Source organism: Salvia splendens, chromosome 4 (genome assembly GCF_004379255.2).
Source record: "Salvia splendens isolate huo1 chromosome 4, SspV2, whole genome shotgun sequence".
Taxonomy (NCBI): domain Eukaryota; kingdom Viridiplantae; phylum Streptophyta; class Magnoliopsida; order Lamiales; family Lamiaceae; genus Salvia; species Salvia splendens.
The window spans coordinates 10,048,152-10,069,050 of NC_056035.1; the positions used below are offsets into that span (position 1 = coordinate 10,048,152).

At 39.0% G+C, this 20,899-nt stretch overlaps 2 protein-coding genes across 2 annotated transcripts in view; one reads left to right on the forward strand and one right to left on the reverse strand.

The window, feature by feature from the left end:
* Positions 1 to 20,899, forward strand: part of LOC121798419 (DEAD-box ATP-dependent RNA helicase 21-like) — a 794,448-nt gene that overhangs the window by 715,671 nt on the left and 57,878 nt on the right. The gene's annotated exons all lie outside the window — the stretch shown is intronic.
* LOC121798428 (cytochrome P450 78A5-like) lies at positions 10,785 to 13,152 on the reverse strand. Its single transcript, XM_042197429.1, has 2 exons — positions 12,197 to 13,152; positions 10,785 to 11,422 (listed from the first exon to the last, which is right to left on the reverse strand). Exons 1-2 carry the CDS (start codon positions 13,148 to 13,150, stop codon positions 10,826 to 10,828), a joined length of 1,551 nt encoding a protein of 516 aa, XP_042053363.1. The 5' UTR covers positions 13,151 to 13,152; the 3' UTR covers positions 10,785 to 10,825.

Here is a 20,899-nt window from a genome sequence, read left to right on the forward strand (position 1 = left end):
GGGATAAGGGGTCTTCTAGCCGGAAAGAGTCCGGGGAGAAGACTGTAGAATACTTTCACAGCGTCTTGAGTAAGGACACTGTGATATCTCTACACGAAAAATATCTTCTTCCCGGGGGGAAGGCGGTGGTTCCCGACGATGATCATAGGGCTAACGACCCGCCGGAGGGTTATGCCACCGTTTACGAAGCCTGCTTAGAATGCGGGCTTCGTTTCCCTCTTCCCCCACCTTTTGTAGAGCTTCTTGATTTTTTTCAACTCCCTTTAGGTCAGGTGACTCCGAATTCTTGGAGGCACTTGTCGGCTTTTGCTGCCGAACTCCGTAGGCTAGATAAGGATCTGTCTCTGCGGGCAATCCTTAATTTTTTCCAGTTTAAAAGGAAGGGATCTTGGTTTTACTTGATCCCCTTACAGCCTTTTAGGGCCTTCTGCAAAACCAAGTGGCCGAAATGGCAAAACCGTTTCTTTTTTAATAATAGGACTTCGGCTCCGGGCTTTCCTTGGAGAGGGCCGAAGTCCGTGATTCCCCATCCTCGGTTAGAACCGTTGGCCGAGCTCGAGGGCGAGCTCAATAAGATTCCTATGATTAGGAAACAATACTCGGAAACTGAGCTCGTCAAGGGCGACCTCGTGTTCAATATCTCGTCTTCGGACGAAGAAACTGAGGGTGAGGATTTCTTTTTTATGCTTTACTGCTTTAGCGGCGAAAACTAACCTTGCTTTCTTGCTTTTTGGCAGTGTACATGCTGAATAAGATTAGCCGCAAATCCTCCGAGCTTAAGGAGCCGGAGAAAGAGAAGGCTACCAGCTCGGCGCCTGATGCCGAGAAGAATCCGAAGAGGCAAAAGACCTCTTCGGATCCAAAGAAGCCGGAGTCGACTTCGGCAAGTAGGAAGGGGAAGACCCAGAAACCCCCGAGAGCGCCAGAGAAAGACGTGGTCTTGGCGCCTCCTTCGGAACATATCTGTGAGCCCTTTTTATGGCCCACGGACTTCGCCGAGGTGAATTCTCTTCTTGATTTTCTGGCCTTGCTTTTTTCCTGTATTTTTTGTGGCCCCTCTGTTGACTTTTTGTTTTTTCCATTTTCAGAGGAACGATATGCTCTCCAAGCTCGTCGCCGTCGAACTCTCCAAAGCGTCCAACGACTATGCTGAGATGCAGAGGAAGTTGGCAGCTGCTTGTCACCGGGCCGAGCAGGCTGAGGCAAACTTTGAGAAAGCCAGAGCTGCTAGGATTTCGGCCCAGGATGAAGCTCAGTTTGCCAAAAACCAGCTCGTCATTCAGCGAGAGCAGACAAAACGGAGGGATGCTGCCGCCGTGGTTGCCCAAGGGGAGGTTCTCCGTGCTTTCGCGGAGAAACTCTTTCTGAGCAACCAATTTTCAGCCTTTGTCGGTGATCTGCTGAAACTGATGACCGATAAAGCCGAGCAGGGTCCCGAAGTCATCCTGCCGCTGTACGGCCGAGAGATAGCAGCTCGGCTTCAGAGTCTGCCGGTGCTTGAGGAGCTTGCTTCGTCCTCGGTCCTGCTTTCTGCAGACCAAGTTCGTAGTTGCCGAGCTGACCGCGATGAGAACATGGAGGCTATCTTTGCCTCCATAGGGTCAGTTTCACCCGCTCCAATTTTCCATGGAGAGGGTGAGACCGAGCAGCATGAGCGGCAGACCGGCGATGAGCAGGCCGAGCAGGAGGCGCAGCAGATCGGCTATGGTGGCGCCGAACAGGCTGGGGAGAGCAGGGAGGCCGAGGCTGAAGCTGAAGCAGACAAGGAGAAGGAAGCTGAACCTCACCGAGAAGGCGGAGACGAAGCTGGCGGAGTATGATTTCGTCTCCCTTCTCTTAGTTTAGTTTCTTCCTTCTTGTAAAACGGCCTTGAAGCCCTTGTGTAGAAAAAATTTTTTCTTATGAATGAAAAAATTCTTCTTTCTGCTCTTGTGTCTTCGTATAGCCTTTCGTACTCTCTTTTACTCCTGTTGTGGTTTACTACCTGCTCAGTAATCTGAAATGCCGAACTGACATAGCTGCTCTATATTCTGAACTCTTAAGGAGCTGGAGGTACTTCACTGGAAGCGGCTGTACTCTTCGGCTTTAGACGAAGCTGAGAAAAGAGCCATAGCTGACCAGGTGAAGAATGACGAACTCTTGGCTCGTTCAGTGAAGCTGGAGGCCGACAATAAGGACTTAGAGTCCGAAAAGAAAGATCTGGAGGCCGAGCTGAATACCGCCGTCGCTGAGAGGACTGCGTATGAGGATTTCATCTGCAGGCGCGGGGGAATGACCATCTCTGAAGTTCAGGAACGAGTTGACGAACTGTGGGAGGAATATAATGTACTCCGGAGGAACAATGCGCTGGAGAGCTCGGCTTGCCAACAAGTCGTGAAATCATTGCGGCGCTGGGCTTCTCGGTACGACATCATTCTTTCCCGGCGTCCCTCAATCGAGAGATTCCTTAGGCATTTCCCGTCAACAGATGGTCACACTCCAGCTCAAACCCCTGATTCACATGCTCAAAACCTTACTCCAAGTCAGCAACGAACTCAGGAACAGCCGGAGACGTCAAGTCGAGGACGGACTGAAGTTCGCAGAGGAGCTGTGGTTATGAGTGAGCAAGATCAACAAATGCTTCGTGAAGAGACTCTTCGCCGCCGAGGTGCTAGAGCTTCCCGGGCTCAGGGAAGAGGCGGTAGGTCGATTAGAGCATCTCGTCGACCTGCTTATTCTTCAGCTGCCGAGAACGCCCGAACTCGGCTTCACGAAGATTTTGTGAATAGATGGCTCAACTTTAGCAACCCTGGACAGTAGAATAGTCCTTTGTAATAGCGTAACGCCATCTCGTAGGGTAGCGGAGTTGTGTGCCGAACAAGATTTAATAAATGAAATTTTCATTTCGCTTCTAACACTGCGTATTAACAGCTCAGCGAAATAATTTCATCGTACTTGTTCTCGGTCTTATGAAGTAAACTTCTTTGACCGGACTTGGTCCTTGGTCTTATGAAATAAACTTCTTTGACCGGACTTGGTCCTTGGTCTGATGAAATAAACATCTTTGACCGGACTCGTCTTTGGTCTGATGAAATAAACATCTTTGACCGGACTCGTCTTTGGTCTGATGAAATAAACATCTTTGACCGGACTCGTCTTTGGTCTGATGAAATAAACATCTTTGACCGGACTCGTCTTTGGTCTGATGAAATAAATTTCTTTGACCGGACTAAGCTTGTGTCCTAATTTGGCGAGTTTTATCGCGTGGATCGGACTTTCCCTTGTCCTAATTCGGCGAGTTTTATCGCGTGGATCGGACTTTCCCTTGTCCTAATTCGGCGAGTTTTATCGCGTGGATCGGACTTTCCCTTGTCCTAATTCGGCGAGTTTTATCGCGTGGATCGGACTTTCCCTTTGTTGCAGTTCGTTTCAGACGAACTGCTTGTTTCTTAAGCCGAATTGTGGTCTTGTATCCTCCTTAGAAGCTTGGACTCACAATCGTGGGCTTATTGTTGCAGCTCGTTTCAGACGAACTGCTTGTTTTTTAAGCTGAATTGTGGTCTTGTATCCTCCTTAGAAGCTTGGACTCACAATCGTTGGCTTATTGTTGCAGTTCGTTTCAGACGAACTGCTTGTTTTTTAAGCTGAATTGTGGTCTTGTATCCTCTTTAGAAGTTTGGACTCACAATCGTAGGCTTATATATGTTCTAAAAAGGGGATCAGCCTTCGAAGAACAAGATACCTCAGCAACATTTGTAAGAGACGACACGCACATAGACAGACAAAACACACCTAGACAAATAAAAAGCACATAGAGACAAAAACGCACATAGCCTTAGGACCGAACTAGACACAAGACTTGACTGACCGGACTGTCTCTTACAAATGGAACTTTTTGAGGTTGGAAACGTACCATGTTCGGGGTACTTGTGCTCCTGACACGAGTCAATTTGTAAGACCCTTTGCCGAGGACTTCTGACACCCGATATGGACCTTCTCATGTGGGTTCGAGTTCGCCCAGCTTTTCTGCTCGGCTTACTTCGTTGTTTCTCAAGACGAGATCTCCCACTTGAAATTGCAGCTTTTTCACCCTTTGGTTATAATACCGGGCTACTTGCTCCTTGTACTTGGCTGCTTTTATGCAGGCCAATTCTCTTCTTTCTTCGGCCAGATCTAGTTCGGCTCTCAGTCCGTCATCATTTATTTCTGAGGAGAAATTTAGAGTTCGGGGACTGGGTATGCCGATCTCAACCGGAATCACGGCTTCAGTCCGTTTGCTTGTGGGTGGGAGACCGAGCTTTTAAACCTCTGCTCTATGACTTCAGAGACGATTTAGTCTTCCCGGCAGGGAGAGCGTCAATAGTTAGGATTACTCCATCATATTGCGGCTCGTTATCGTCTTCGGGATCCTGTTGCCTTTTCGGATCCTGAGGAGCGCAGTTCGCACCTCCCTGCTTTTTGTTCTTTTTCGGCTGCTTGCTTCGGTATTTTTTTAACGTCCCTGCTTTCACAAGGGCATCAATACCTGCAGCCAAATGTCGGCACTCCTCGGTATCGTGACCGTAGTCTTGATGGAAGGAGCAATATTGATCCTGAGGTCGGCGCGCGGCCGATTTCGTCATCCGCCTTGGCTTTTCGAACATATCGGAATGCAGTTCGAAAATTTCCGCTCTTGACTTGTTCAATGGTACGAACTGAGCGGGCGGCTTCTCAGGATTGAGACGTGGCCCCAATCGGTCTTGCACCGGAGTCCTTTGAATCCTTTCAAAAGGAGTTCGGCGAGGATGTCCCTGATCGCCAAAAGGAGTTCGGCGAGTTTGTCCCTGATCGCTGTGATCGGGCTTCCTCCTGTCTCCTCGGGATGAGCTGTCTAAAGACCGTTTTAGACGGTCTGCCTCATCGGCACGAGAAAACTGGTCCGCAATGTCCCACATCTCTTGAGCTGTTTGCGGACTGCATTCCACGAGCTTTCTGTAGAGAGCTCCGGGCAGGATTCCATTTTGGAATGCCGAAATGACAAGTAGATCGTTGAGATCATCTACTTGTAGGCATTCCTTGTGGAATCTCGTCATGAAGTCGCTGATCTTTTCGTCGCGACCTTGACGTATAGAAAGCAGCTGAGCCGAAGTGATCCGGGCTTCCGCTTTCTGAAAGAACCTCCTGTGGAAAGCATCCATTAGATCTCGGTAAGATCTAATGCTGCCTTGGGGGAGGCTATCGAACCACCTTCTCGCGTTCCCGATAAGCAGCTCGGGGAACAGCTTGCACATATGGACCTCATTGAGACCCTGGTTCGCCATATTATACTGATAGCGTCCCAGGAAGTCATGAGGATCCACCAACCCGTCATAAGTCATCGACGGAGTTCGGTAGTTCTGTGGAAGGGGAGTTCGGGTGATATCGTCCGAGAACGGAGTCTTCAATGCTCCGTACATGGCGAACCCGACATCTCTTCGGTATGGAGGAGATGGAGATCTCCTGTGATTTCGGCACCGAGGAGGGACAGGAACATGTCGGGGTGGAGGATTCTTCTTCCTGGAAGACACGGCACTACTGCGGTAGCGACTTTCATGTCTGGATGAGGAAGGAGAATCCACCGTTTTCGTCTTCGGTTGTTGGCTCTTTTGCAGGAAGGCTAAGAACTCATCCTGCTTCTCAGCCAAGAACAGCTTGACAGCCTCATTCAAATCAGGCTGCTGGGAAGACTCGGTGTGTGGACCTTTTGAGCGGCTTGTTCCTTCATCGTGAAAACTGGAAGTAGCTGTCTCCCGAGGCTGTTTTCCGGACCTGCGGGCTGGACTAGCTTCCTTATGGTTTTCACGAACGGTATTACGGGTAGTGTGTGATCTGGTATGCATTTTTTTGGGGTGGAAAAAGGGTCAAAAATTCGCTTTATCACAAATTTGGTTCTCTGTTTCCCACAGACGGCGCTAGTGATGGTTTGGCGAATTTTTGATGGTGATGAATGCAGGAAGATGCAGATCACGACACAGAGATTTACGTGGTTCGATTTACTGAGGTAAATCTACGTCCACGGGAAGAAAAGAGGGCAGAGTTGTATTGCTTGATCTGTTTTCTACAGCTTACAATACAGACTTCTATTTGATATTTGATCTCTAGAGAACTTAACCTTTCTTTATCTGATCTGAGTTCTATTTATACATTGAACTAAGATCGTGGCTTGCATCACCACTAATGATGGTTGTGAATGTCGTGGAGGTCATGGAGATCTTGCATGGGTCCACTATCCTGCATGAGATCCTGCATGAGTCCACTATCTCTGTGCTTGATCCACTATCCTGCATGTGATCCTGCATGAGTTGACTATCTTCCAGTTCGGTCGAATACTGAGACCGAACTTCTGAACTATTGCCGAGCAGCTTTTGCCGATCTGAGAGTAGAGCTTGATTGGTCGGCTTTTACCGAGCTGTAGGCTGGGGCCGAACTCTTTGGTAATGCCGAACTGATACTCTTCCTTGGGCTTAGGGCTGATGGGCCGTCACTGCTATTGGGCTTGTTTAGTACGTACTCCATCAGTAGCAAATGATTCGTACCTGGAATCAAAATCTGCAAGATCAAGAAAGTGAGCTGCAGAAGAGAGTGACAAATTCTCTTTTGTAAGCTCAGGTCAAATTTGAAAAAAAATTCATATGAAATTAAAACTGTCTTGCCCTCCAAACATTAGAGAATGGACAAATTAGAGGGAAATGAAAAAGAAATCCAATCTATGCTTTTCATTTTTTCTTTTTTTTAAACATTTAAATAAAATGTTTAAATTAGTTTTGTTTTCCGCATAATATAATTCTCGTTCCGTAATTTATGATTAATGTCTTTACATTTGCAGGATATCGTACACGTCACTTAACCTCCAATGGGGGGCTTTTCGTAATTTTTGTAAAGTTTTGTGAACTGATACCTTCAACCGTATTTTATTGATTTGTTAACAACAAAAAACACAAATTATGATCAATTGCACGATCCATCATAGTATCATACAATTAACACAAGTTTCCGGATTTTCATTTCCATGTGGGATGTGAATATCATTCATTTACATCAATAATGGCATTTAATAAGGAGATATTGGACCCTAATATATTAGAAAAATCATAATGGCAATTTTAAAACATTTAAGAAATATTGTAGTAAATAAATAAAACTGTCGGGCATAAAATAAAAAAATCTCTCATCTCATAATAAAAGTCACATTTTTCCATTTCGGTTCATCTCACAGTAAGAATTACATTTCACTTTTACTAATAAATGATAAATAAGTCTCACATTGCACTAACTCACTTTATTCACATTTTATTATATAACTACCATAAAAAAAGTGTCACATATTTCATAAACATTTTCAATCCACAGTCCTTTATATTTTTTAAAACTCACTAAATATATCATAGTTTTGGTGGGCCGATCTGCAGCTGTGGCTGCTAACTGACAAAAGCCAGTTAGTTTGTGAGCTTAACTCTAGCCCAGTTGGCCCAAATCGTTTCTCGACTTATTTTTTTAAAATTCACCTAATTTTTATTTATTTATTTTATTGTTAATGCTTTGAAACAAGGCGAATCAGGATTAATTCCAAAAGCCAATTTGCAATGTTTGTATTGTACATCCAGAAACTGTTCCCTCATTTTCCAATAGTAGTACTATTATTTTAAAATTTTGATGGGAACTGAAAATATGAGTAAAATATGCACGTTGTTCAGTTATTTAAGTCCAAACATCGATTCATCTAGTCTATGATGCAAAATCAAAGTAATAATTCCACGTGGTTTAACTTTCTTGTTTTAATTCTCAAATTATTTTAAAAAAATCAATCTACTTAAACTAATTCCATTTAAATTATACTCCATAACAACTCCTTTTAAAAACTGATTAAAATAGTGAAATAAATATGTAGTGGGACACTAATTGAGGAACCATACCGTTTCTTAGGGCATGAATAACCCCGTCCCCAGTTCCGGCCTCAAGTCCCCTCCACGTCATCATTCATCTACAGTTGCGGCCCAGGCCCCAACTGCTCTAACCCTGTAGGTCACAACCCGAACAGCAACTAATAAATGATACTATTCACAACTTCAGACTATTTTGCTCGTAAATGCAATACGTAGAACAATTGAAACCGAAAAAATGCATTGTTCAGTAGAAATTAAAATTACAATTCCTAGACAACGCAAATTATAAAACAAGAAATTCATTTTTAATACAAAAATAATAAATTATAAACTACAAAATAGAATATTAAAAATCTGCAAAAAATAAAAAATAAAAATCAGCAACAACGTTCTCGCCCCTCTCCCTCTTCCTCCCTCTTTTTTATTATAACATAAAAAATTGCAAAAAATATGCAAAAAAATTTAAAAATCGGAAAATGGGATCGTCTCCCCTCTTCTTCATCTTCTTCATCTTCCTCCCCCCTTCTTCCTCACCCCTCTCCCTCTCCCTCTTCTTCCTCTTCCTCCCTCTTCTTCCTCTTCCAATTTTTGCCAAAAATTCCCCCTCCGTCACGGCCCCTCTCCCTCCATCGCGCCACTGAGCCGGGCCGCGGGACGGTCACCAGGCTGGGAACGCAGCCCCGAGACCAGCCCAGGCCATGCCTCTCCTCCGATTAACGCGTGGGACGGGCCGAGACTCGCGATTTGCGGCCCGGCCCTCCGCGTTATTCATGCTCTTACCACCAAGTGCCTTTAAATAAATTGAACGAGTCTTTATGCGGCGAGTGTAAGCTGTGCAAAGTATGTACTGCAAAGTATGTACTGCAAAACCTACTTGTTGTAGCCTTGTAGGCAATCCAAGGTTATTTCTTAATTATAATTATTAGTGATCAGCTTAGTCTATTTATTTATCATATTTCGGTTAATTTTGCCGCAACAACCAAATAATCGAATCCATACTCTTATATCTCGGTCTTCACACTAAACAAAAATATACAAACACAAAATAACTGGGCTAATTAAGATTTACATATAAAGCTTGATAATATTGTACACTTTAAAGTTTGTACAGTAAAGCATGCAAATTAAAAGCATGAGTATAATGTTGGTTTCTGGGATTACAAGAGATACAACCGGGCGTAATACAACCCCAAAGAAGGAATACAAAAGGGGAAACTGAACTAAAATGAAATTACAATTGAGAAATCGAAATAGTAACCGTGAACAGTTGTTTAGCCGAGTCGATGAGGCCTCTTTCCGCAAGACAAGATACGCCCCGGTAGTACTCTCGGCTTGGCGTGTCGTCCCCAAAGATAAAACGGCTACGTCTCTAGTGAAGCAGCACCGCAATCAGCAGAGCTCCGGCGAACTGGATGGAGGAGAGAGCAGAGCTTTCGACAGAAAAAACAATGCTGGAGAGGGAGAGAGCTTATGATGCAGAATGCTTGTGTATGTTGTGTCAAATGCAGTGGAATGACTAGCTTATTTATTGGCCAAGCCACCATGCAGGGTCAACCAAGCCATGAAGGCTCATCATGGCTCATTCGTAACCGTCGACGGTTACAAGCTTGTGACAGGAGTGTTCCTTCCGCGTGTGGATTTCTCACGTGGCAGCCGTGTAGGCTTTGACTGTGCCACTCTTGACGATGTGTCAAGCCACTTGGATTGCTGACTCATCGGTGGTCTAAAAAGATAACTACGGGTCCAGACCCGAGCCCAAAGACCAATTGCCAAGATCCAAGTCCAAGATCGAGGCCCGCGACCACGGGCTCGGGTGGGCGGCGGAGGCGGCGCGCGCGCGTGTGGGCTCTTTCACCCATCTTGGTCCACTATAATTATTAAGTAACATAAAGTCACTTAATTTAAGCACATTAAAAGATGTGTCACTTCTCCAATGTGAGATAATTAACACTAGTTAATTATTCTCTAAGCTCAAACTTCAAGCTTTAATTAAAAGCTAATCATGCCCACTTTAATCCACTATTTCTCACTCACCGGAAATCGGATTTGAGAAAGTGAATATACTACATTTATCTGCGTAAAATGTAGATCGACGCTATATCATTTTATTTCACAAAATTAGATATCTCATCGCATTTATTATTTGGTCAAAATCCATTGACCGGATATATTTTATTCCATGATTTTTACAATCCCCCACATGAGTGGAAATAGCCAAAGCTCAACCCTCGAGAGGTATATAAGCATAAGGATAGGTAGTTGTTGGCTTTGAACCCTCCATAGTCGACACCATCGGATACACAAGCGGCTTAGTAGCGCGATGCTTTGAACTAGTCCCCCACGGCGTGCACCGAGACAATGGTGTTAACGCTTAAACACCTCAACCTCATCCGTTCTCACGTTTTGTGTCCTTTGCGGCCTTTGACACCACTTTGGATTCATAAGTGTGTTATTTGAAGCGGCATCACTTCACACTTATATAGGTGATTTCTAATCGAGTATCTTGCCCTACTCGGTCTCCTTGAGAACTCAATCTCCTCGAGATCCTTAGGAGTCATTAAAAGTCATAGACTTAGCCTCACCACTAGGCAAGTTTTCCAACACTCTATTGCTCTCTAGGGAATAGATATAGTTAAGTGTTTCTCATGAACTCTCATAGCTTAGTTGTCCCTTTGAACCAAGTTCTTGGGAGCTCTAATCATAAGCTCAAACTTCAAGATTTAATTAAAAGCTAATCATGTCCAACTTTAATCCACTATTTCTCACTCACCGGAAATCGGATTTGAGAAAGTGAATATACTACATTTATATGCGTAAAATGTAGATCGACGCTATATCATTTTATTTCACGAAATTAGATGTCTCGTCACATTTATTATTTGGTCAAAATCCATTGACCGGGCATATTTTATTCCATGATTTCTACATATAATATGTTGAGAAATTCAACATATGGTAACCGCACGACATACTAATGGATTCTTCATTTCAAGAGAAAGCTTTAGACATTCTCCAATATCCACCGGTTGGAGAGGAAGCCATTCGAAGTTTTGCAGCATTCTCGCTAGCCACAGGTGAACCGTGGCTAGCCCAAGGGCCTTCCCGGGGCAGGCCCGTCGGCCCGACCCAAATGGCGCGAGCCTCAAATCCGATCCCATAATGGAGAAATCTCTTTCCATGAATCTCTCGGGCTTGAAAGCCCACGGGTCGGGCCATATTGCCGGGTCATGCGCTATGGCCCACATATTGACCATAGCAGTGGTGCCACTCGGGATGAAGCATTTGTCCACGTGGATGTCGTGGACAGCAAGACGGGCCCACGAGAGTAACGGGCCGGGCGGGTGGAGCCTCAGCACCTCCTTGACAACGGCTTGAAGAAACGGAAGATTCGGAATGTGGGATTCCGTGACGCGTTTGTTGCGACCAACATTGACTTGGATTTCATGTCGCACCTTTGCTTGAATATCTTGGTGTAGAACCATTCTTGCCATAATCCATTCCAGGAGAATATAAATATTATCTACTCCTCTAAATACCATCTCCTGTATGCACATATAAATACATAATTAGGACGCTGAAAGTAAGTGGTAATTTTTCTTCTGTTGTGGTGACTCTGGTTCGTTTGGGTTGTTGGGATTTTAGCTCGTCATCGAGTCATATATTGAGCACGTTTCAAGTTTATAGAAAAGTAAGTGACAGATAGTTAATACGTAAATACTGTTTACAAGAGGAAATCAATAGTTTATGCATGTTTCCTCGGATTCTATTAAAAAAAGTAAATATACACAAAGATCAATGATGATTGTGCTTGTCTATATAGCCAAAAGACTTTTATAATTTATCTAAGGACTTTATACCTTTTGACCTCTTATGGTCAATTTTACATTCTTAATCATTTTACTTCCATAAACAAAAAGCCTACACAGCATTAAAATATACTACGTACGAATTATAGGTAAAAAGAAAGAGTTATGAATCAAATCAAGAGTTAGGTAAAAAGAAAGAGTTATGAATCAATGATTTTCTCTTATACCCTTTTCAGTTAATATATTAATTTAAAACTTAGATTTCGGTTTTCAACTAATTAATAGATTCATGCTCGGTTTAATTTTTTAATACAAAAGGAGAAAGTTTCCTGTTTCCTAGTCCCAAAATCCGGGAGAATCAATTATGATCCCAGTAACTTTTAGCTTTGCGCAAGTGTGCAACTTCATTTTTAATTCGATTATTCCACCCAAATTCAAATGCTTAACAAATTAATACTATGAAAGATTAGAGTAATAGTGAAAAAAAGAAATTAGTAGGAGTATACATACCCAGAGCACAGCCATCATATCTGCATGAGTAAGTAGATCCTCTTGAGGCAGAGAAAGCAAAACACTAAGAAAATCATCCCTCTTTTTAAAATCCCCCTTTTTTCTTCTCTCTTTTATAATCCGAGTCACAACTTCACTAACCATACCTGCCAACCTATGGCATCTTCTCCTCACCCCAAAAAAATCCAGAAACCCTAATGGAAAATAATCAGCCCAATTGAACTCTCCCATCAGCTCATACCCCTCTCTAACCATCACCCCCAACTCATCCCCAATTTCACTCCCAAACCCTAATCCCCCAATCCCAAACACACTCTCCAACACATTGTCCAAAGATGCCCTCTGCAGAATCCCTCTCAGCTCCACGAACCCCGTCGCCGCCATCTCCGTTTCCACCCGTCCGATCACGCCATCCGCGACGGCCTGCCTGAGGCCCTCGAGGGAGGCCACTCGCCTCGGGGAGAACATGTGGGTGGAGGCTATTCTACGGAGGTGTCGCCAGTAGCTCCCCGAGGGGGAGAAGCCGATGGCGCGGTCGAACATGAGCAGGCGAGTGGAGTCCCTTATGGGGCGGTCCAAGAACGCGCTGCCACATAGGATCTCCCTCGCGGTCTCAGGGTCGCTACTGATTACCACGCGCTCAATGCCGAGGCTTATGCCCATGAGGCGCGTGGCTTTCAACGCGGAGGCTGCGGCCGCGAGCTTGCGGTGGGCCAGGGGGCCCATTTGGGGTAGAAACCCTAGAAACGGCCAGGAGAGTTTGGGGCTTTTGAGTAGAGTTTTAGGGTTTTGGAGGTGGTTTCTCCATGCAAAACCGCATGGTGAGGAAAATAGGTATGAGGGGAATGAGATTAAGATGAAGAAGGAGAGAAGGAGGAGAGAGAGGGAGAATGCAGCAGCTTGGTTGAAGGTTGGGAAACATGAGATCAAGAAAGCAGACAAGAATGGCTCCATGATTTTTTTATTTGATCCAAATGTGAATGCAGTGGAAATGTATGGGGATGTTGGGTCTATATATAGGAAATGGAAAGTGATGACTAGGATTAATGAGTTACTATTAAATACTACTACTCTTACTACCAGCTTAGATTAGTAATGCATTTTAAATTGAGTAAAGTTTCTTAGTGATACTAGTAGTTTTTTATAATCTCGACAGATATACTATATGATTAATTATATGAATTGCCTACTAGGTTAAGAAACAAAAGGAAGTACATATGTGTTGGTACCGATCGATGCTAATTTGTACTACACAGCCTTGTTCGGTCGTTCAAAATTTTCCAATTTTAAGAGCCCTTTTAAACCGAATATTTCAATAGCATTTGTAATTTAGTTTTATATCACCACCCTCAAAACAAACAAAAAAAATTATTTTGTATCACTATAACACGTCTTTTAGTGATACTTATTCAATAATTTATTTATTACTCCTACAAATGTAAAATACTAGTATATTAGCATAATAGTACTATTTGTGTTTAAAAAATGAATTTAAAAGAATATAATGTACCCTACTCTTCAGTTTATCAACTTTAATTACTTTATCTAATAAAGTGCTAATAAATTCTAGAAAGATATACGGAGTATTAAATACTCTAATTGAGGGAAATGAACTCGTAATAATAAGTAAAATTTGAGCTAAAACATGGAGTACAAATTAAACTTTAATAAAAAATTATAAAAAGAATATTTCATGATTGCACTTTTTAGATTCCTTTATATATGAAGAATATTTCCAAATCCAGTAAAGCATAATTAGCTACATGGAGGGTCAGCGCCTCCTATATAAGTCAAATAACATATACAAAGATTATGCAAACATGAATAAGAGGTAGACATCTGTACTACATTAACTTATTAATTAAGATGTTACCATTATCAATTTCAGTAGTCACATATAATATTATCAGAGTATAGCAATTATGTTTTAGGTAGGGCCGGCCGGCCGGCGGCCAGAGGATTCATCATTCTAATTTATATACGAAAATAGTAATTTTATTAATTTTTTCTATGACCAGTGAATTAAATCTATGGCTGCTATTGCGATGCATCTCTTAAAATAGCAAATCAAACAAGAAAAGTAAACCACAATTAAAAACTACTATATCTATATGCGATAGATTTATTTTATCTCTGGTCTCAAGAATACTACTATATCCATCACTAGGTCAACTACATGTAATGATATAAACCCAAATTAGTTATTTGATAACGAAACGATGAGTTCTATTTTTAATAAATAAATATGAACGTGAAAGCGAGTCTCTGACTAAAATATATTTGCGTCCGACTATTAATTTATGACTAAATAAGTGTAATAATTTAGAATAAAATATATTTGTGTCTGATTATTAATTTATGACTAAATAAGTGTAATAATTTAGAATCAACTATGATTAATTATATATAATTATTTATATTAGTCCATATAAATATAAAATGATATGTAACATCTTATCAATATTTTTTAGCATATGTCCCACTACACAAAGTAAATCTGGGATGCAGGTTTAAATGAATAGATAAGGGGATTCAAATGACAATATTAGTAAACTAATTACTAATAAATATGTATTCAACAAGCAGACAAAAATTATTGAAGAAAACAGTGGAATTATTCGTCCACCATTGCCACTTTTTCCTCTTATGTCCTGCAAGTGCAACACCAGTCCCGATTCAACCCTTTATAGTTGAATTGTTGAAGTATCAAACACCATAGACAAATAAACTTAGTCAAATAAATAAAATTATTCCATATATTATACTAGTACTATATTAATTAAGTGGGTGGGACATTTATAATATTATCCGCTAGTCTACTAGCCTAACTGCCGGACTTATTCTATATCCACTTTTTTTCCCAATATCGTTGCATAAATTGCAGTATCCAGCCAATATCTCTTTTCAGTAAAAATTTATATGTAAATAATACCTCCTCTATCCCATTAAACATGCAATATTTAGAAATTAGCACGGATTTTTATGTACTTTGTTTTATGAGTTAATGAAGAGAGAGTAAAATAAGATATATGAAAAAGTAGAGATAGAGAAATTTTCGTTTTAGGAAACGTTTAATTTTTAATGTACAATCCAAAAAGGAAACCTTTCATTTTGAATGGGATAGAGGAAGTAGTATATTGCTTTATAATAATAATAATAATAATAATAATGATAATAATAATAATAATAATAATAATAATAATAATAATAATAATAATAATAATAATAATAATAATAATAATAATAATAATAATAATAATAATAATAATAATTTATTGTTGTAACGCCAAATAAATGCAAAATGTTTACAATTTTATCTTGAGGCTAAGAAACACAGTTGGCAATGACCAGGAGATCCATTTTTGTGAATTAAAAAGTTGTAGAAGATCAATAGATTGTCCCACACATTGGAAGCTAGTAGTTGGATTCAATTGAATCTGAAAATAGTCTCTAACTAAATTTTGTAAATCTATATTTATCGAATACGAAATCATCATATTTATGTACTAAAATTGACAACGATAAAACAATATGTATCCATATTTGATGTGAGATACATCTTAATTAAACTTAAAACTCAAATTAAAAGAAAGCAAGGTACGTGCACAGCTTCTGTCCGCGAATTCTCCCGCAGTGTGTGGCCTTTAATTGTTCTCTTCTTAATTTTATCATTATTGAAATTAAACATACTTTACAAAAAGGGATGGCTACAAATTAGACTATTAAAAGCCTTCCACTAACTACAATTTAATTGGAGAGTAGCCTAATGACTATGCATAAATAAAAGACCGACTTAATCATATAAATATATAAAGCATAACTCACAAATCTAAGATTTAACATTAGCCCAGCAAATCTTTGTCGGATTGATGTTGCATATCATTATTGTGCATCACAACACATAGCACATTTTTTACAGTAATTTACATTTTATGTTTCATCATAATATTAGTACGAAACGTTCCAAATTGCCAGAATAACCATCAAATTTAATTAATTTCATCAATTATACGATCAATAATTTTAACATTTTTTAAACTATCCCATCGTCTCATATTTGAAAAAAGTTAAGTCTTGAAGCATAGAAAATACACCTAATCAAAGCCACCTCTCTATTCAGCAATACAGGATGCCCCTTCATGCAGTCCATACAACATGTTCTTTTCCATGAATTTTACTCTTTGCAACTCTTATGTTAGAAGCAAGATGGTGTCTAATTAGACCACAAATATAATTATAAATGTATGGAAAAGCTCTAATGCTATTTCACACGGCAATCCACACCATGGAAGTGAAGGGCCCACGACAATGACGGAATGTCTTGAATAATCGATATGTTTGACAAGTAGAGTCTCGCGAAATCTTCCCTCACTCTTCAATTTTATAAATTAAAACACTAGAAATTTTCAAGCCACATCTTTAATTTTATAGATTAAAACACTAGAAATTTTTAAAATGAAACAATTGAAAAAATGTAAAAATTATGATATACTTACTTATTAACTATATTGAAAATTAGTTGCAATCTTGATCTTTGACCAAATTTAGTGATTTTCTAACAAATCTTGAATTAAAGAATATGAAAGTTTATTGAAGCTAGGATCCGATATGTTGATTGAACTTCCAACGTTGAATTCTAGGTTGCGGGCCAAAATTGAAATTTATTCTAAATTAGAGATGTTCTTTTAAGAAAATAGATAATTAGTTAATTATAATTCAAATCTCAATCTTTAAATCTTATTAAAATTTAGACTCAATCTTTGAAGTGCCTAAATAGGGTCAGAATCTTTTGATTTATTGTAAATTTAACTTATCAATTTTTTGGTCCACGAACTTTGTCAATCTTTGTTAACATTTCGCTTCATATTCTCAATTTTTTCAATCCAATGAAATATGTAAATATATCTATATACTATAATAGGGGTGTGATCCGTTGCTAACTTTTCTTAAGTTGCTAACTTGCTAACTCATCAATGCACTGTATTAAAAATGTCAACACGATGATACTGAAATGTCAACATAAACTTAAGTTGATATTTTAATATATTATGTTGACATTGATATTTAAAATATCAACACAGTTTATTAAAATGTCAACACAACTATGTGTTGATATTTTAATATGATCGTGTTGACATTTTTAATACACTACGTTGATGAGTTAGCAAATTAGCAATTTAATAAAAATTGGCATTTTAACGCACAACTACTATAATATATGTACACAAGTCTTATAAATGAAGTAGTAGTGCAGTTGCCCTATATTCAAGGAATTCATACAAATTGGGTTGGATTCGAATCCCCCTTCTATCATTATGAATTTTGAGTAGTTTTTTATGCCTCTTTTGGACTTTAATTTCTCTAGCAATTTTATATACTCTAATTTTAGTTTATGTTGTAAACAATTTTTCATGATAATTTTCTCTAGTATGAACTTATAGATATTAATTTTGTATAAATAATTTTATTTATAATTATAAAAAATCTAGAATATAAGAAAGTAATTCTTTAATTTCATAAATAAATAAGTACTATACTATATACTGTTGGTAAAATCATTTTCAATAGTACTACTATGATCTTTACTATAAAAATATTATTCCTTAATTTTTTCAATGTCGACATTGTCACGGTATCTCTAAATTTTTTATTACTCATCCTCTAATTATTTATCTCATTTTCTATCTCTAGCGCGCAACGCACTACTTATATCAGAGCTACTTCCGCGTCGTTGACACGGAAACACTTAACAAATTTTAATATAGTAATTTGGGCCCCAGGATTAAAATCCTAGCTCTGCAATGGCTTTAGAGCATCCACAATGGCGGCGAGCGGACCGGCTAGCCGATTCCCGGCGCTGGCCGGTTCGCTCGCCGAACCATTGCAGGCGGCGAGCGGCAGTTCGGCGAGAAAATCGGCGAGAGTACGCCGATTTTCGGGTGCTGGCCGATCCGCTCGCCGGTCAGCTGGCCGCCATTGCAGGCTCCCGATCGGCGAGCGATCGGCCAGACTATTTTTTTATTATTTATTTAATTTTCGAAACACAATATATACGCGATTTGCACGTCATTTTCATTCGCACCACTTGTTTTAACGAGTTTTCTCGGGAATTTAATGCTCTGATTTAACCATAATTTAACCAACGTAGCCTAAAAATTCAACCATGATTTAAGTAAATCTCAAAACTCGTGAAATAATGGTGTGCTAGTACTAGAAAATTAGCTACTTCGCCAAATCGTGGCTTAATCAGAGCATTAAATTCCCGACACAAATCGTGGCCGCCCCCAACGTACGAAGCGGGGTACCTCACGATGAAGCCGGCCGCCTCCAAGCACATGCCGACATGCGCCAAGTGGATGCTCATATTCGACTCCAAAAGGATTTAATTGAAGAGTTGTGGGTGCGGAGGACTGCACGGCGTTAGTTTTTTTTTAATTATGTAATTTTTTTTAATCTACCTTTTTTTAATTATGTAATTTTTTTATTAATGTACTTTTTTAAAAATTAAATATTATTATTGAATTTTCCCTTATTTGTGTCGTAAATTTAATTCCGTATTTTGTGTGAGTGTTAATTATTTATTTTTTATAATTTTGTTTATTGTGGTTAGCCTATGGCTAGCCTATTGTTTGTCCAGTTGCTTGTCCTGATGATGTGGCAGAAGGAGTTTTTAGTGCTGATGATATAGCAGGAGGAGTTTGTGGCTAGGCTATGGCTGACCTATTGCTATTGGAGATGCTCTTACTTAAACCTTTTTAATCAACTCCGGAAAATATTTGTTGCGATAAGTCAGAATGGAAGAGGAAAATCTAAGAACCTTAGGAGAAAGTCGAACACTAAGCTTCGTAGTTACATATTGAACTAATCTGAATAATTAACAAAACGTTTTATCTGATTTATATCTTAAAAAGCAATCGCTCTTTTTGGATGGATATATAATATTTTAATTTGACTAATTCTTCTGGAATATCACTGGGGAAAACGACAAAACAGACATCTCATTAGTGTAACAACCTGCACTAATATTCCAAGACTTTAATTAATCGCACATGTAAGATATTAAAATTTGATTCACTGTTGAAAATAACATTACATCTCATATCTTTATACGGCTAAAAGCAATATATCAAGTTAGAATATACTTCTACTAAGAAATAACGAAAATAATAAGAAACTAAGATGCAGTGTGGGTGCATGATTGTGCCAATGAGATATCGTAAATTGTACTATTTAATTAGACTAAATTTTGTATCCACTAATGTAAAAGTTAATCTGCCAGCCTGATACCCATTAACATAAATTAGTGGACTGTATCCGTGGGACTACTTCTCCACAAATACATAATGTTTCATCAATAAATTAATTATGCCCTAGAATTAGATGACTCATCCTATCCTAATGGCTAATACATACAAACTTTGGTGGGGCCGCCGGCCGCAATTTTAACTATTAATTAATTATTAATATTTAATTAAATTTTTAATCAAATCCTTGTAATCTAAATAAAATTTATCGATTTGATTATGATAAATGCAATATTAAGAATCTCAATGCACGACAATATCCCTCTTACCCTCTAATTCGATTTTTTTTATAATACTCTAAACTGTAAACATTTGACTAAATTCTCATTTTGCATATTCTAAAGAATCTATCACTAATTTAATGAACATGTAAGAGGTTTAGTAGAAGATCAATATGGCACTTTTGAGTCGAGGAGATCATTCCGACATTAATTTAAGATGGAATCAGTTTCAATCTCAAAACCATATCTAGTTAAAAAAAAATAGTTAAAGTTAGATTACTTGGGTGCAATTGTTACTTTTGCTTTCAGTCTGCTCCTCGCTAAGATAATCAAAATAACATTCTATTGAGAGTGTTTGTCTAATTAAAAGTTTCTTAAAATAACTTATAAGAGTATACTACTTATGAGTTTATAAAAATCTTATAAATTCTTCAAAGGTGTTTGTTTGACAAAGTAAAATTTTAAATAATCTGTAAGTTATAAAAATAAGGTCCAAAACAAGTTATAAGAGTACTTCTTATGGGTTTATAAAAGCTCATCAAGCACGTAATATTTTTGGGTTAATTGCATATAATCAAGTTCTAATTTGTACATAAACATTTAAATATGTTTGTTTTATATTGGATTTTGATTTGGTTTGACTTTGCAATTCACTAAGACCCCGGTGAATATTAGTGTCGACGTGCCTTGTTAAATAATTGTCGTGACATTTTTCACTCTGTGCGCTGCACTATTAAAACTAAAAATAATAGTACAGTATCATATTATAAAGAGAAGTAAAACTCAATGTCAATTAATCAATAAGTCATTTCATCACTAATTCTTAGTCAGCTGCAAATTATATAAAATCGAAAGTTAGTAATTAACACATAACATAAAGCTAGTATGGAAAACTAGAATTTCCGACAAAGTTCCAAAATTTTGGGCGAATGCACAAAGTTAACTCTAATGTGTTTGATTATTTCCAATATATCATAATTTCCGATATATTTCTCACACAATTCACTACGTAAATTACAAGCTCAATTATCCAAAAAAGAAAATCAACTACTAATTGCAATACACTCTAAGACCCTTCTTAGTATGATAGAATGAAATGAGAGTAGAAATGTAGAATGTAATGAATGTAAAATCAAATAAAGATGGATGTAAAATGACAGTTTCTTCGCATTTCCTCT

What these genes read in the sequence shown, in the direction of transcription:
- LOC121798428 (XM_042197429.1), bottom strand. Translation starts at nt 13,150, where the DNA reads ATGGAGCCATTCTTGTCTGCTTTCTTGATCTCATGTTTCCCAACCTTC. An exon ending in ATATGATGGCTGTGCTCTGG is followed by an intron (nt 11,423 to 12,196) that starts GTATGTATACTC and finishes ATGTGCATACAG; the next exon opens with GAGATGGTATTTAGAGGAGT.